This window comes from Phyllobates terribilis, unplaced genomic scaffold, assembly GCF_046119375.1.
Source record: "Phyllobates terribilis strain yellow unplaced genomic scaffold, ASM4611937v1 Scaffold_85__1_contigs__length_6476398, whole genome shotgun sequence".
Lineage (NCBI taxonomy): Eukaryota > Metazoa > Chordata > Amphibia > Anura > Dendrobatidae > Phyllobates > Phyllobates terribilis.
Window position 1 is genome coordinate 5346920 of NW_027362845.1, and position 18243 is coordinate 5365162.

An 18243-nucleotide genomic window follows, 5' to 3' on the forward strand; every position below is an offset into this window, starting at 1 on the left:
AGGCGTGCGGAGCGGAGCCGCGCGTGTACGAGGCGTACGGAGCGGAGCCGGGCGTGTACGAGGTGTACGGAGCTGGGCGTGTACGAGGCGTGCGGAGCGGAGCCGCGCGTGTACGAGGCGTACGGAGCGGAGCCGGGCGTGTACGAGGTGTACGGAGCTGGGCGTGTACGAGGCGTGCGGAGCGGAGCCGGGCGTGTACGAGGCGTGCGGAGCGGAGCCGGGCGTGTACGAGGCGTGCGGAGCGGAGCCGCGTGTGTACGAGGCGTGCGGAGCGGAGCCGGGCGTGTACGAGGCGTGCGGAGCTGGGCGTGTACGAGGCGTACGGAGCGGAGCCGGGCGTGCACGAGGCGTGCGGAGCGAAGCCACGCGTGTACGAGGCGTGCGGAGCGGAGCCGGGCGTCTACGAGGCGTGCGGAGCGGAGCCGGGCGTGTACGAGGCGTGCGGAGCGGAGCCGCGTGTGTACGAGGCGTGCGGAGCGGAGCCGCGCGTGTACGAGGCGTACGGAGCGGAGCCGGGCGTGTACGAGGTGTACGGAGCCGCGCGTGTACGAGGTGTACGGAGCTGGGCGTGTACGAGGCGTGCGGAGCGGAGCCGCGCGTGTACGAGGCGTACGGAGCGGAGCCGGGCGTGTACCAGGTGTACGGAGCCGCGCGTTTACGAGGTGTACGGAGCTGGGCGTGTACGAGGCGTACGGAGCGGAGCCGGGCGTGCACGAGGTGTACGGAGCGGAGCCGCGCGTGTCCGAGGTGTACGGAGAGGAGCCGCGCGTGTACGAGGCGTACGGAGCGGAGCCGCGCGTGTACGAGGCGTACGGAGCGGAGCCGCGCGTGTACGAGGCGTACGGAGCGGAGCCGCGCGTGTACGAGGCGTACGGAGCGGCGCCGCGCGTGTTCGAGGCGTACGGAGCGGAGCCGCGCGTGTACGAGGCGTACGGAGCGGAGCCGGGCGTGTACGAGGCGTGCGGAGCGGAGCCGGGCGTGTACGAGGCATGCGGAGCGGAGCCGGGCGTGTACGAGGCGTGTGGAGCGGAGCCGCGTTTGTACGAGGCGTGCGGAGCGGAGCCGCGCGTGTACGAGGCGTACGGAGCGGAGCCGGGCGTGTACAAGGTGTACGGAGCCGCGCGTGTACGAGGTGTACGGAGCTGGGCGTGTACGAGGCGTACGGAGCGGAGCCGGGCGTGCACGAGGCGTGCGGAGCGAAGCCACGCGTGTACGAGGCGTACGGAGCGGAGCCGGGCGTGTACGAGGCGTACGGAGCGGAGCCGGGCGTGTACGAGGCGTGCGGAGCGGAGCCACGCGTGTACGAGGCGTACGAAGCGGAGCCGAGCGTGTACGAGGCGTACGGAGCGGAGCCGGGCGTGTACGAGGCGTACGGAGCGGAGCCGGGCGTGTACGAGGCGTGCGGAGCGGAGCCGGGCGTGTACGAGGCGTGCGGAGCGGATCCGGGCGTGTACGAGGCGTGCGGAGCCGCGTGTGTACGAGGCGTGCGGAGCGGAGCCGCGCGTGTACGAGGCGTACGGAGCGGAGCCGGGCGTGTACGAGGTGTACGGAGCTGGGCGTGTACGAGGCGTACGGAGCGGAGCCGGGCGTGCACGAGGCGTGCGGAGCGAAGCCACGCGTGTACGAGGCGTGCGGAGCGGAGCCGGGCGTCTACGAGGTGTGCGGAGCGGAGCCGGGCGTGTACGAGGCGTGTGGAGCGGAGCCGCGTGTGTACGAGGCGTGCGGAGCGGAGCCACGCGTGTACGAGGCGTACGGAGCGGAGCCGGGCGTGTACGAGGTGTACGGAGCCGCGCGTGTACGAGGTGTACGGAGCTGGGCGTGTACGAGGCGTGCGGAGCGGAGCCGCGCGTGTACGAGGCGTACGGAGCGGAGCCAGGCGTGTACGAGGTGTACGGAGCCGCGCGTGTACGAGGTGTACGGAGCTGGGCGTGTACGAGGCGTACGGAGCGGAGTCGGGCGTGCACGAGGTGTACGGAGCGGAGCCGCGCGTGTCCGAGGTGTACGGAGAGGAGCCGCGCGTGTACGAGGCGTACGGAGCGGAGCCGCGCGTGTACGAGGCGTACGGAGCGGAGCCGCGCGTGTACGAGGCGTACGGAGCGGAGCCGCGCGTGTACGAGGCGTACGGAGCGGAGCCGCGCGTGTACGAGGCGTACGGAGCGGAGCCGCGCGTGTACGAGGCGTACGGAGCGGCGCCGCGCGTGTTCGAGGCGTACGGAGCGGAGCCGGGCGTGTACGAGGCGTGCGGAGCGGAGCCGGGCGTGTACGAGGCGTGCGGAGCGGAGCCGGGCGTGTACGAGGCGTGTGGAGCGGAGCCGCGTGTGTGCGAGGCGTGCGGAGCGGAGCCGCGCGTGTACGAGGCGTACGGAGCGGAGCCGCGCGTGTACGAGGTGTACGGAGCTGGGCGTGTACGAGGCGTACGGAGCGGAGCCGGGCGTGCACGAGGCGTGCGGAGCGAAGCCACGCGTGTACGAGGCATACGGAGCGGAGCCGGGCGTGTACGAGGCGTACGGAGCGGAGCCGGGCGTGTACGAGGCGTGCGGAGCGGAGCCACGCGTGTACGAGGCGTACGAAGCGGAGCCGAGCGTGTACGAGGCGTACGGAGCGGAGCCGGGCGTGTACGAGGCGTGCGGAGCGGAGCCACGCGTGTACGAGGCGTACGGAGCGGAACCGGGCGTGTACGAGGCGTGCGGAGCCGGGCGTGTACGAGGCGTACGGAGCGGAGCCCGGCGTGTACGAGGCGTGCGGAGCGGATGCTGCCCCTCTCCAGGAGCGATCACAGCAGCATGGCATGAGACTTTCTTGTACTACACTGACTGTCCTGACAGAACACAGCTCGTCAGGACGTAGCCCCGACCTCCAGCGACAGCCGGACAGTCCCATTGCATCGGGGACGGTTGGGAGGTTTCTGTATATAAGTTGTGTGTGATAATTGTAGAATTATTAATGTCTTAGCATAAAAGGATGGACCTGAGTGTTTGTGCCGGGGTCCACATGCATGGAGGGGTTGAGGCGGTGCTGGCTGTATTATGCAGACGGCATCTGCCTGTAACAGTAGGAACCAGAAACTACTAGAAACTCTGCACCAAAATGAAGCAAATCCTTATTCTGGGGACTTCGCCTTGTACGTAACACCCCCGGATCCGGTACAACCCGGGCAGATGGTCTCATTCATGTCATTTTCTGCTTAAGGTTCTGCGGTTTTCTGGCCAACTATAAAAAAGAAAAAGCGTAAAACAATATTTGTTTCTGCTGCATTGACATAAGTACAATCTTTCATTATATATAAATCTATTAGGCTGTGTGCCCACGTAGCGTTTTTCAAGCGTATATGCTGCGGAATTTCCGCAGCGTAAACGCTTGAAAAACGCATGTATATCCGCACCCCATGGTCCCCAATGGCATTCCGCAATGTCAATGCCCATGCTGCGGATTTTTCCGCAGCGTATATGCTGCGGTCAAAAATCCGCAGCATGTTCATTAATTTTATGTGCGGATGGTACCCAAGTCTGGATGAGAGGAGACTCTCATCCAGACCTGGGTACCAAAGAACCTGTAAAAAAAAAGAATAAAGTTTATACTTATCTTCTGATGTTTTCCCTCCGTCGCGCTGTTGTGTGAAGGACCTGCCACGTCATTGAGTCATGTGACCCACCACATGACTCAATGACGTCACCGCAGGTCCTGCACACAACAGCGTGAGCCGCTCAAGACTCCGGACGGGGCAGAGAATGCATCAGAAGGTGAGTATAAAGTTTATTTTTTTATTTTTTACCATTCTGAACAAGTTGTCAAGCACTTTTCCAAGTGATGCTTGGAGAAGTGCTTGATAACCCGCATGCGGAAATGCATGCAAAGACGCCTCACAAACGCTTCTACCTGGCGGGAAAACCGCATGTAATATCCGCATGCGATTTTCCCGCCAGGGAGAAGCGTAAAAAATATGCTTCAGGTCCGCAACGTGGGCACATAGCCTTACACGTCGGGTCAATGCTGTAAAGGACAGTAAAGTGCCAGGGTTGTGGTTGTGGTTTTTGGGTCTCTCTACTTCCCTCCCAAAAATGCAATCAGAAACTTGTAACTACTGATCTCTCCACAAGAAAAAGCCGACAACTCCATCAATGGGATCATTCTATAAAATTAGGTCTTCGCAAGATGAAAATGGTCTCACAAACCACATTTTTTTTTAAATGTTCATAAAAAACCCCGAAACTAACAAAAATAATAACCTTACTTTGATTTTTTCCCCATTTTTCAATACTTTATGTGCTAAATTGAATGTTCTCATTCCAAACAACAACTAGTCCCACAAAACACAAGCCCTCCGTCTATGTGAATGAAAAAACAAAGTTATATTTTTTGGGAAAAAGGGGAGGAAAAAAACAAAAAAATGGTCTTGTCAGAATAATGTAATTGCTATATATATATTTTTTAAATTGAATAATTTTACCCCAAAATTGTGATCTGTTATAATATTCTCATTCTTCCTGCGAGATTAATCATTAGTCTGTAAATAAATCCAAACATCTGGAAGATGTAGAACAATATATCTGTGATCCTCTTCTGCCAGGATAAGCGCCTCCTTTCTGTCCTTTCTGTGATGGAGAAAACGCTTGAAAGATTCAGAAAGTCCGATGAGTTTTTGGAGCTTATTGTAAAGGGCCTTAATGACGACCTGGGTAAGAAACCACCAGAAACAAAGGATCCAACCAGGTAAGTTCTAATGATCCCATCTGATAAAATGATCAGCTTTATTTCCATGGGATTGTTCTGTAGCAGAGATGGGACCTGCAGCATTTTGATCCTGAACTTCACTATGTATAGATGTAGTAAAGCTTAATGTGACAATTCACACACCGCAGTGATAAATTGTCTCAGAAGGTTAGCTCTCATAACAGAATTAACATCACTTATAGTGGAACTAAACTTACAATTTATTTTCAGAATTGTGAAAATTATGGCACTTTGCAAAGCACTTCATTAGTTTCTTTGGCGTCATATCCATAAAATGATGATATTAAAGTGGCCTCCAGACCCTGCTTTTCCCCAGTGCAGGAGCGTTGCTGGGGTCCTAAGAGATCAGGGACCCCAGCCCCAAAGTACATGTTTCCCCATATAACCTCCCTGCCACTTAAAAGAGGATTTATACATATATAATTACAGTATACCACTGTTACTAATCTAAAATACACTATACAAAGACCAATATTCCCAAAATTACTACTATACAAGGCCAAAATGATCCTGCTACACAATGTCCTCTACCATCACCACCACTCAGTGAGTCTATATATGAAAGAAAACCCCGCAGGGTAAAAGACCATCAAAGGAGTCCAGGGAGTATAAAATCTATCATATTTATTCAGCAATAGAAAAATAAGACGATGGGGGAAGGGACACAACACATATGTGATTGTTAGACATGTAAGCGAAAAAAAAGCAAGGCACGCAAGGAAGGGGCCATTCCAGGTATAATGGCTGTCTATAGTATCATCATGGGTATACTAAAATATCCCAAAATAGACACCGCATATATTCCACTGGGGGCAACAGTCATCATATGCAGGTGCATCTCACTAAATTACAATATCATCAAAAAGTTAATTTATTTGAGTTCTTCAATGCAAAAAGTGAAACTCATATATTATATAGAGTCATTACAGACAGAGGGATCTATTTCAAGTGTTTATTTCTGTTAATGTTGACGATTATGGCTTACAGCCAATGAAAACACAAAAGTCATTATCTCAGTAAATTAGAATAATTAACAAAAAACACCTGCAACGGCTTCTTAAGTGTTTAAAAATGTCCCATAGTCTGTTTCAGTAGGCTCCACAATCATGGGGAAGACTGCTGACTTGACAAATGCCAAGAAGGCAGTCACTGACACCATCCACAAGGTCCCAGAGTTCCAATTTTCCTTTGGAAATCAAGGTCCCAGAGTCTGGAGGAAGAGTGGAGAGGCCACAATCCAAGCTGCTGGAGGTCTAGTGTGAAGTTTCCACAATCAGTGATGGTTTGGGGAGCCATGTCATCTGCTGGTGTAGGTCCACTGTGTTTTATCAACACGAAAGTCAGGGCAGCCATCTACCAGGAAATTTTACAGCACTTCATGCTTCCCTCTGTCAACAAGCTTTTTGGAGATGGAAATTTCATTCTCCAGCAGGACTTGGCACCTGTCCACACTGCCAAAAGTACCAATACCTGGTTTAAAAACAACAGTATCACTCTGCTTAATTGGTCAGCAAACTCACATGACCTTAACTCCATAGAGAATCTATTATGGAGAATCTATGGGGTATTGTCAAGAGGAAGATAAGAGACACCAAACCTAAGAAAGCAGAGGAGCTGAAGGCTGCTATCAAAGCCACCTGGGCTTCCATAACACCTCAGCAGGGCCACAGGCTGATCGCCTCCATGCCACACCGCATTGATGCAGTAATTGATGCAAAAGGAGCCCTGACCAAGTATTGAGGGCATTTACTGAACATACATTTCAGTAGGCCAACATTTCGGATTTTAAAAACATTTTTCAAGCTGATGTTATAAAGTATTTTAATTTATTGAGATAATGACTTTTGTGATTTCATTGGCTGTAAGCCATAATCAATGGTGTACCGCCAATGGTGGCAGGCCACACCACTGCTATGGGGCCCGTGAGCCTCGGGGGAGCGAGGAGGATAGGTGAGTATTGGAGGGGTGGGAGGTTGCAGCGGCGGAGGAGCGGGCACACACAGTAGCGGCTGCTGTAGCTACCACGTGTGCCCGCTGCTAAAGGGACATGAATATTCCCTCTTCTCCACATCCATGGGCGTGGAGAAGAGGGAATATTCATTCTCTTTAGTAGCGGGCACGGAGGAGCGCTGAGCTGTGGCTCCTGCTTACAGTGCCCGCTACTAAAGAGAATGCATATTCACGCTTGTCAACGCTCATAGTCCCGGCGTGGAGAGGAGTGAATATGCCGGCAGCAGCAGCAGCTCACCTCGACAACTGAGAGCGCGCGCTGCTCAGATACCAACATGAGCTGCTGGCTGACAGAACACAGCAGCTCTGGAGCAGAGGTGAGGAAGGAAGGTGAGTATAAGTGTTTATTTTTTGTGTGTGCAGTGATGGGGCCACACATACCAGGATTGGGGGGTGAGGAGGCCATACATAACAGGATTGGGGGATGAGGGGGCCATGCATACCAGGATTGGAGGATTAGGGGGCCATACATACCAGGATTGGGGGATGAAAAGGCCACACATACCATTATTGACCCCATTTCTGGCGATTGGATATTTCCCTGGATCTCGTGTATCCTGGGCTGCATATTGCTGTATTGCATAGGCTTACGTTATGTGAACAATGGCCAAATAGCTGTTGGCTGAGAACTCATCCTAAAAGATAAAATATGCAATGGAGGTTTCTAATACGGCTTCCAACGAAGATGTGACATCATCCAAATGTGTATAATAACTAGCGAGTGATAAAGGAGACAATGGCTGGTAGGTAATAAGTCATTACCTGTCTGCCAATATCTTGTTCTGGAAGACTTCAAGATATCATGTATTACATATTACATATTATTCTGAAAGAGCACCATGTAATACCACATGTGTCCTGGAGAGGCCACTACGTCCAGCAAAAAACAGCTGATTGCTGAGGGTGTTCACTGCCAGACCCCCGACTATCAACTGATCGCCTGCAAGTCCTCATTTGGGGACAGGAATTGTTCACACTTGGCATATTTTGTGATTCATGAGGGGAGGACAGTAGCCGGATATAGACTTTTTCTATAAAGTCAGATTAAAGGGGTTTTCAGTAATGTTTTTATCTATAATATAAGTCGGCATGCGTGTCTCTGTCCGAAGCCTCGATAGACTGCGCATGCGTGACGCGCAGTCTGGCTCCAGACAGAATCACGCATCCAGCCGTTACAGGTAAGAGGAGTGTATGGCGCTGGAGATCGCGGAATGCGTAGACACTGAACGCATCCCGCGATCTCCGGCGCCATACTTACATACTTACCTGACTGGGAGAAGCGTTGCTGCGGCGCCTCTCTTCGCTGGAGACCGGGGGCGGAGTGAAGGCGTCGGACCGGGGCGTGCGCATTGCGCTATCCGGCGCCATTTTACTGAAGACACATATACAGTGTGTCTTCAGCAAAATGGCGCTGGACAGCGCGATGCCCCAGCGCCGCACTCCTCCCCCGGCCTCCGGCAGAAGAGGACGCAGCAGCATTGGAGCACAGAGAAGAAAAGTCAGTATAACACGTAACAGGATTGTGGGGTGAGGGCACCATGCATATATCAGGATATGGGGGTGAGGGGTACCACACATACCAGGATTGGGGGGTGAGGGGTACCACACATACCAGGATTGGGGGAGAGGGGTACCACACATACTAGGATTGGGGGTGAGGGGTACCACGCATACCAGGATTGGGGGTGAGGGGTACCACGCATACCAGGATTGGGGGGTGAGGGGTACCACGCATACCAGGATTGGGGGGTGAGGGGTACCACGCATACCACGATTGGGGGTGAGGAGTAACACATATACCAGGAGGGGGTGAGGGGTAACACGCATACCAGGATTGGGGGGTGAGGGGACCATGCATACCAGGATTGAGGGTTAGGGGTGCCACGCATACCGGGATTGGGGATGAGGGGTGCCACGCATACCAGGATTGGGGATGAGGAGTGCCACACATACCGGGATTGGGGATGAGGGGTGCCACGCATACCGGGATTGGGGATGAGGGGTGCCACGCATACCGGGATTAGGGGGTGAGGGGTGCCACGCATACCGGATTGGGGATGAGGGGTGCCACGCATACCAGGATTGGGGGATGAGGGGTGCCACGCATACCAGGATTGGGGGATGAGGGGTGCCACGCATGCCAGGATTGGGGGATGAGGGGTGCCACGCATACCAGGATTGGGGGATGAGGGGTGCCACACATACCAGGATTGGGGGGTAAGGGGACCACGCACACCAGGATTGAGAGTGAGGGGTGCCATGCATACCGGAATTGGGGATGAGGGGTGCCACGCATACCGGGATTGGGGGGTGAGGGGACCATGCATACCAGGATTGAGGGTGAGGGGTGCCACGCATGCCTGGATTGGGGATGAGGGTTGCCATGCATACCGGGATTGGGGATGAGGGGTGCCACGCATACCGGAATTGGGGATGAGGGGTGCCATGCATACCAGGATTGGGGGATGAAGGGTGCCATGCATACCAGGATTGGGGGATGAGGGGTGCCATGCATACCAGGATTGGGGGATGAGGGGTGCCATGCATACCAGGATTGGGGGGTGAGGGGTGCCATGCATACCAGGATTGGGGGGTGAGGGGACCATGCATACCAGGATTGAGGGTGAGGGGTGCCACGCATACCGGGATTGGGGATGAGGGGTGCCACGCATACCGGGATGAGGGATGGGGTACCATGCATACCAGGATGAGGGATACCATACACACCAGGATAGTGATGAGGGGTGCCACGCATACCAGGATAGGGATGAGGGGTGCCACGTATACCAGGAGTGGGGGTGAGGGGTGCCACGCATATCAGGATTGGGGGTGAGGGGTGCCACGCATACCAGGATTGGGGGTGAGGGGTGCCACGCATACCAGGATTGGGGGTGAGGGGTGCCACGCATACCAGGATTGGATGATGGGGACAGGATGGGGGCAGCACAAATACAAGGAGGGGGGCAGCACATACCAGCATGGGAGACCATATACTAATGAAAATGCTCGCCACCCGGGCGTAGAACGGCTTCAATAGCTAGTTTAATATATAGGAGGTTACCAATGGTAGAGAAAACACACAGAGCTTTACTTTCTCCTGCTGCTCCAGCTCTGGATCTTCAGCGCTTCCTGTGGTCTATTTTGACAGGCTGCAGGGGTGATGGCTCAACTTCAGCTCACATCATTGCTGCTGCCAATCACTGAGCTTAGAAGCTCTGTCAGCATGGGCCACTGAGCCAAGTGATTGGCTGCAGAGCTGCAGTCATGATGTCACCCTTGAAGCCAGTGACTAAAGATCAGCGGCAGCAGTGAAGTGCTGGAACTGGAGCAGAAGGTAGTAAAGCTTCATCTGTTCTACTTAAGTGACGATTTATAGGATTTATATTTAAGTGATGAAAAATAATTCAGAAATTTGTAAAAAAAAAATTGCTTGTGTCACCACTTTCCGAGATCCAAAAGCCGTGGCGTTTCCATTTTTCGGGAATGGGGCTGCGTGAAGGCTAATTTTTTTCACTACAAACTGATGGTTATATTGATATCATTTTGGGGTACACTGTGTTCCAAATTATTATGCAAATAATATTTTCTCAGATTTTCCCAAATTACCTATATGAATTGCAGTCATTGTAATTTTCCAGTCAAATAACTATTAGAGTACAATTGAAAGGTTTTTGTACAAACTGCCTATGATAACAGTATATTTTTAAAAAATAAAAAACACAAACTGCACTCAAACTGCATGTTCCAAATTATTATGCACTGCAGAGTTTTCTACCTTTTCATTTTAATAAATAACAAAAAAATGGTCATTTTTGAAATTATATTAAATGATCATCCAAAACTTGACAAATTCAATGGACGAGAGAGTTCAGAAGCTCCTTTCCAACAAGGGGTCCTATGTGCCAATGTAACATCACCTAGAATAAAGTTTGAGTTGAAAACTGTTTGATTTCAGTTTGTAATAACCTGCTAACGCTTATAATTTCAAAAATGACCATTTTTTTGTTCTTTATTAAAACGAAAAGGTTGAAAACTCTGCTGTGCATAATAATTTGGAACATGCAGTTTGAGTTTTTTTTTTTTTTTTAAATATACTGTTATCATAGGCAGTTTGTACAAAAACCTTTCAATTGTACTCTAATAGTTATTTGACTGGAAAATTACAATGACTGCAATTCATATAGGTAATTTGGGAAAATCTGAGAAAATATTATTTGCATAATAATTTGGAACACAGTGTATTTAACATGCTAGTTCTTTAATAGCAACATAATAGGACGGATAGAATGTTGTGCAATTCATGATACATTTGGTATTTGTACGTCAAGGAGGGATGATAGTCTTATGCAAAATTAGATGGGTAAGGGTTGAAAAGGGGGGGTTCTGGTGGGGAGGGTTGGGGGTGTTTTTTTAAATCCTGTAAATATGATATTTTATTATATGTTATATTTTCTGTATCAAACAGTCTGTAAGATTTGTATCAAACCTCTGATGCCGGCACCATTCCAGCGGTATCGGCACGTGCGTTCCCGGGGCTCATGTGAGATTGTTATGTCGTGTGAGCCCAGTAAGTGCCAGAATCACTGTCTCCATGTTCAGAAAAATCGAACATCATGAGGAAATCTGAGAGCAGCTGCAGCCCTGGCTTCCAGCTGATGTTCAATATGTCCGAAGGTGGTGGCAGTGAAGTCAGCACTGACTGGGCGCAAGGCTCATGTGATGTAACAACCCCAGGAATGTGAGTCCCGGCTCCGCTGGAACGGCGCTGGCATGGGAGCTGAGTATGAGTGTTTTTATTTTAGCTAGGCCAAACATGAGGAATGACACGGGTTGTCCTAGTAGTGAACAACCTCTTTAAGATGATACAATTTTCAGTTAAAACATTTTCAACATTCTGGACATGAAAAAGGCTTCTCCCTTGTGTTACTTTTCTAAACTTTATTAAGAGTTTATTTTCAAGGAAAACATTTCCCACATTAAGAATATAACAAAGGCTTCTATCCTGTGTGACTGCCCTGGTGACTAAGAAGAGATGATTTCTTCACAAAACATTTCCCACATTGTGAACATGAAAAAGGCTTCTCCACTGTGTGAGCTCTCTGGTGTATAACAACAGCTGATTTCTGGTTAAAACATTTCCCACATTGTGAACATGAAAAAGGTTTCTCCCCTGTGTGAGTTCTCTGGTGTATAACGACAGCTGATTTCTGGTTAAAACATTTCCCACATTCTGAACATGAAAAAGGCTTCTCCCCTGTGTGAGTTCTCTGATGTCTGATAAAAGTTGATAACTGTGTAAAACATTTTCCACATTCTGAACAAGAAAAAGGCTTCTGCCTTGTGTGAGTTCTCTGGTGTATAACAACAGATGACTTCTGGTTAAAATATTTCCCACATTCTGAACATGAAAAAGGCTTCTCCCCTGTGTGAATTCTCTGATGTCTGATAAAATTAGTCATGTGTGGAAAACATTTCCCACATTCTGAACATGAAAAAGGCTTCTCCCCTGTGTGAATTCTCTGATGTTTGATAAAACTAGTCATGTGTGTAAAACATTTTCCACATTCTGAGCATGAGAAAGGCTTCTCCCCTGTGTGAGTTCTCTGATGTCTGATAAAAGTTGACATCTGTGTAAAACATTTTCCACATTCTGAACATGAAAAAGGCTTCTCCCCTGTGTGAATTCTCTGATGTTTGATAAAACTAGTCATATGTGGAAAACATTTCCCACATTCTGAACAGGAAAAAGGCTTCTCCCCTGTGTGAGTTCTCTGGTGTATAACAACAGCTGATTTCTGGTTAAAACATTTCCCACATTCTGAACAGGAAAAAGGCTTCTCTCCTGTGTGAGTTCTCTGGTGAATAACAAGATTTGATTTCCTGCTAAAATATTTGCCACATTTGGAACAAGAAAATCTATTCTCTATCGTATGAGTTTTTTGATGTATAGGAAAAGACTTTTCGTGGGGAAAACTATTACCACATTCTGTACGTGAAAATGGCGTGTTTGCTTTAGGAGCAGTTTGTTTTTTAGTGCTTATTTTGTGACTATGATTTTCCTTAGTAGTCCGTGATGAATCAGAAGATAGGACCTGTTTCAAAGGATCAGATGACAGATCTTTGCTGTGAAGGGATGATGATATATCTGGAGTAATGGTGTTCCCTTCAATTGTATCCTGTGGAATCTCACAATCGTCTGATTTAAAAATTGAAGATGTCAGCTGTCCCTCTGATCTCCTGGTACAGTCATCTGCTATGATAAAAATAAATTATTATTTTTTAATAAAATATCCTTGAATTTTATATTTTTTAATATTTCTACTTAAACTCTCTGTAAAAATATGAATTATTCAGCAAGACAATGACAGTTCACAGTCTAATAGAAAACCTCATAGGATGAACCTGTTATGTTGGGGAAAATAATACCAATAAAAACTTCCACTCATCCCGCAAAGAACAAGCCCCCACTCAGGCCCATCATCTGTCAGTGGAAAAACTGAGGTTTCCACATCATTAGTGTCTCAAAGGCTCTTGAAGAGCAACATGACTTCCATAAACTAATCCAGCAATATCCCCTCTCCCAAAGTCAAATCTCCCCCTCGCTTCAGAGCCTTTAGGTGTGTCCAAACCACATTTAGCATCCATGTATTTGGCATTACTATAGTGAGAAGAACCCACTTAATTTACAGAGTGTGTCTCCTGGAGCACAATCTGGGCACTATGTGTTGGGTAACAAAATGGCAAATGCACAATTTTCACTCTATAACATCCACTGCGTGCTAATTACTGAAAAGTACCTGTAGAGTCAAAATATTCCCTACTTCTAAAGATTAATTCATTCAGGGTTATAATTTCCAAAATGGAGTCACTTTATGGGGATTTCTACAGCTCTAGTTTTCTGCCTTTTGTCATATTAAGGGCTTCTGCAAATGGTGTGTCCCATCTCCTCTGGGATCTGCTCCTACGACGTCTGCTTCTCTCACCAGGAGCCTTATTCATTCTTCAGGCGGCGCTGGTGATGGAGGAGACGTCAGAACCAGAAGCTCTGGGCGGCGCAGGCTCTGTCCAGCCACTAAGATTAGGGTGCCTGGGACCTTTAGTACCATCCAGTCTGGCAGCATGGGTGTGTGTGTTGTCCAGCTGGAGTAATCTGCTCCCTGCTTCAGCCAACTGGAAATCACCACACCCTACTAAAGCTGGAAGCATATTGCCGGAAGCTGCCAGATACAGCCTTGTTCTCCTCTGGTTCAGTCCTCTGTGCTCAGCTCCCGGCTTGTGTATTTGTTTCCTGTTGTGACCTCGGCCCGTTTACTGACTACTCTTGTGTCTTCTGATTTTGTATTTTCTCTGCTCTCCAGGTTCTGACCCGGCTACCTGACTATTCTTCTTCACATCTCACACCACAGAACATCAGGTAACACCATGGCTCAAGCCTAGGGGGTCTCTGTGTAAGTCCAGGTACAGAAAAAACGGAGTAGATAGTGCCAAGCCTGTTCATGGTGACCATCTTTTGAGCTGCCAGGTGATCATGAACAGTGCCACCAATACATTGTGTCTGCAAACACAGCAAGATCTGCATTCAAATAGCTAAAGGTCGTTCCTTCCCTTCTTAACTCTGCCATGTGCCCAGATAGTAGGATACAACCGTATATAGGGGATTGTTGGATTCAAGAAAAGGTGGGAAATAATTTGAAAGGTCCATTTGTTTCCTATTATCCTTTGTGAAGAATTCCAAAGTTATCACCACATAAAGTGACACACGTCAGATTTAAAAAATGGGGCCTTATTAGGAACACAAAACTGGCTGCAGGAAGGGGTTAAATCAGAGTATTTTGGGAACTAACCACTGTAGTCAAAAACTGACTATAGATAATAACACATCTACTGAAATGATCAAACTCAACAGTCTTCATCAGTAAGTAGTGAGTAACTAGTGGTGAAACCTCTCTGGGGTAATTAGAGTATGGGGCTCGGTGGCTCTTGGGAATCTAAACTATCGTAAGGGCCAATATTTTCTGTCAGATGAGTTTCAAAAAGAAATATTAGACGTTCAAAGAGAACTTTTTATATTAGTGCAGAGTTGAGGTGTCTTAAATTTAGCTTAGATATATCATGTCACAGGTATAATGTTTGTTTTTATGTAGGTTATCGCAATACTAGTCGGTTTTAAAATAAATTGAAAAGTCAGGATAAAGGGAAACTCTGTTGTTATTGTACAGAAATTCACACTTGGCCCTCACTGCACATTTAATGTTGTCGATTCTAAAAGCAAAGTTTGGTCAGAAAGACTGGACCTGGTCTTGTAGGAACCATATGAGGACATTCAGCAGCACAAAAGGGACTTTCAATGCCCAAAGTCATTTGAACAGTTTTGTTTTTGGAAGAGGAGAATGTTTTGATCTAGAGGCAAAATGATGATCACACGATTGTGATATGACCGGACTACACCACCGATAAAGCAGCCACAGCCGGTGACTGAGAAGAATCTGTGACTTCGCTGCATTTAGTGGTCACTACTCACCTGGGTAGTCATATGTAGGAATCTCCTCTTTACACCGCTCATCACCCCTCACATATGTCTCTGTAGTATTAATATGGGTCAGATCTTCACCCTGAAACAAATATTGTAAAAGTCACAGACAGATGGAGAAATCCCATCTATGATCGGCTCTAATCCTGCCATCTCCACCGTTCTCATTACACAAATATAAAACATATAATACTGGTGGATAAAACAAGACTGAGCACAAGACCTTCACAGCCGTCTACACATCATAGGGGAGATCTCATGACACCTTCTCTCCATCTACCTGATGATCCTGAGGAACATTGGGGTCTTCTTGTTTACAGTCCTGGGGAAGAAGAGGACGGGGACATCTCTCTGGTGTTGTCCTCTTACTAGATAGATCTGGAGGAAACATACAGGGACTGAATTCATGGTAACATAGAACACATTTTTTGTAAACCAACCTTAAAATAACGACACGCAACACCAGTTGGAAGAAAATGGCCGTGATGTTTATTTAGGGTAACCAAATGAATTAAATAACTTGAATAATTTATTCACCAATAAAAACTCAATAAAAATTACCAACACATTAATCCAATTCACCCAGAAACTGGGCAATTTTCCCACAAATAAACAACACGACAAAGGGAAATTTTTATTGATACAAGGGAGGGAGGGTGGGGTCTTCGTTCTTTTGACAGGATAATGAGGTAACCACAGAACAGCTGTTCTATTTATACAATAGAAATTCCCGCACTTTCTTAAAACAACCAATCAATGGGTCACAAAAGAGCGCCAAGAATAACTGGCTCAAACTGGATATAACCTGCTCGTGGACACCAGAGACCACAGCATAACCTTTTGACCCCAAAACGCCATACACAGGCGATAATTAAACTGTATTCAAACCATGTACTCATAGAATAAATTCATCCAGTGTCCATGTTCCCATGAGACCCCCCTTTTATTTGGGTATAGGTGGGGCTACCAATCTTTACATACAGATAATTATAGGCAGTGTGTCTGTCTATTACCTGGTGATGTGAGGGGCTGGGGAACCTCCATCATGACGTCCTTGTACAGATCTTTGTGTCCTCCTAAATACTCCCACTCCTCCATGGAGAAATAGACAGTGACATCCTGACATCTTATAGGAACCTGACACATACAATGATATCGTCATCCCACCGATCCCTTCATAGTGTTACTGTATAATGTCCCAGCATTCCCAGCAGTGTCACCTCTCCAGTCAGCAGCTCAATCATCTTGTAGGTGAGATCTAGGATCTTCTGGTCATTGATGTCCTCATGTATCAGGAGGTGAGGTGGAGGCCATGTGATTGGGCTCAGGGGTCTTCCCCATCCCTCAGACACAGGGTCCTGACAGCGCTCACTAGAGGTCTTCTTCACTACTGTGTAATCCTGGTTATGGAGAGACACATTAATAAATCTCACTACAGACATTTCCAGAGTCCTCTCCTCTCCAGTTCTGTCCATCTGTTATTCCCATAGATAAGAATGATGTAATGTGACGTCATCAGAATCTCTCACCTCTCCAGTAAGCCGGAAGAGGATCTCTAGGGTGAGGTGCATTATCCTCTTCGCCACCTTGTCTCTGTCCATATCCATCTTTGATGGATCAATAAGGAAAATTCTCTTATATAGAAGATCTTCACTGAGAGGATCCGATATTGTAGGGACCTGAATGAGAAGATGATGAGCCGATGTAACATCATAAAAATCCTGTGTGATAATACAATTACTGGAGATAATAAGGGGAAACATATGAGGAGATTTATTATTTTACAGTATTTAGTTTTCTTCTTTACATCTAGTAATAAAACCTATATCTTTTAGGCCACATACAACTAGCAGTTTCTTCCTCGGAGTCTGCAGCTGAATACCTTTCTCACGAGATGGGTATCTGATGGTTTTATGAGATGGCTGTTTGTTCTCGGCCCCGACCCTTTCACAACTCCTGTCTCCTGGTTTAATCGTTAGAGAAACACATAACGAGAACCTGGCTTACACCTCTGGGTTGTCACAGATGCGGCATTGATAAATGTCCACCATGTAAATATGCCGAACACAAGAAATAGATTTAATCACATTAAATAAAACATTTCATTACACAATGTATCACCCGCAGCAGAGAATTTGTAGTATATTGTATTCAGTGTCTGGGGTGTAATGTCAGATATGTCGGCTGCTCCTCCTGTAAATAAGGCAGAGAATTAATGAGCACATAGGAGACCCCACTAATCCCGCGGCCATTAACCCTTCCAATCTTTCCACACATTTCCTAAGAGAACACAATGGTGACTGAAAGACATTTCAGTTTTGTGGCATTGAAAGGGTAAATAGTTCAGGTGGAGGGGAGATGGCGGAGGGGCATTGCTGAACCGTGAAGCTTCCTGGACACTGAGGGTAAATCCATCGTACCGGAGGGTATAAAGAGAAGGAGGATCTGATCTTACATTACCAGACCGGTGAAGGGGCCATATTGTGATGACTGTAAGATGATTGTGTTTCTTCATTGTCTTTCTTTGTATCACATCTATTACATCTATTAATGCCGCCATTCATCCTGTGCACTCCGAAACGCGTCACCTCCACCTTATCTCTCTGGATTCTTTCCTCCATTGTTCTGATGACGTCCCATCATTATTGTGACATAAGGTTATAAAATGAAGGAATAAAAGTTTTATGTTATTTGAGGTCCTGGATCGTCCTCTATGTGTGGACGGTTATCACTACTATCTACATTACTGTGCTGGAGCTAGGAGATGAATAATGGTGTTGTGTGAGGACTTCTCTGGGCTTCTGTCCTTCATCCTGCAGTCGTCTGAATGGATCTAATGTGGACGGGAGCCAGCTAAGCCGCATTCTGTCCACAGCTGTTACCTCACTGTTCACACCACACAGAGACCCCAAAAGAGTCTCAGTGCTGAAGGGGTTAATGCCCCCTGCGCCCAGTAATGGGGGTCTCCACAT

The 18243-nt window shown here is 48.2% G+C and overlaps 1 protein-coding gene across 1 annotated transcript in view; it reads right to left on the reverse strand.

The window, feature by feature from the left end:
- Window positions 1-17573, reverse strand: part of LOC141197678 (uncharacterized) — a 28942-nt gene extending 11369 nt beyond the window's left edge. The window contains exons 1-7 of the mRNA XM_073662766.1: window positions 17154-17573; window positions 16492-16950; window positions 16285-16408; window positions 15552-15649; window positions 15263-15353; window positions 12745-12991; window positions 12115-12657 (exon numbers count right to left, since the gene is read on the reverse strand). Of these exons, the coding sequence (XP_073518867.1) occupies window positions 12115-12657; window positions 12745-12991; window positions 15263-15353; window positions 15552-15649; window positions 16285-16408; window positions 16492-16746 (1358 nt within the window). The 5' untranslated portion in view covers window positions 16747-16950; window positions 17154-17573. The remainder of the gene's footprint in view (window positions 1-12114; window positions 12658-12744; window positions 12992-15262; window positions 15354-15551; window positions 15650-16284; window positions 16409-16491; window positions 16951-17153) is intronic.
- Between the last annotated feature and the right edge of the window lie 670 nt (window positions 17574-18243).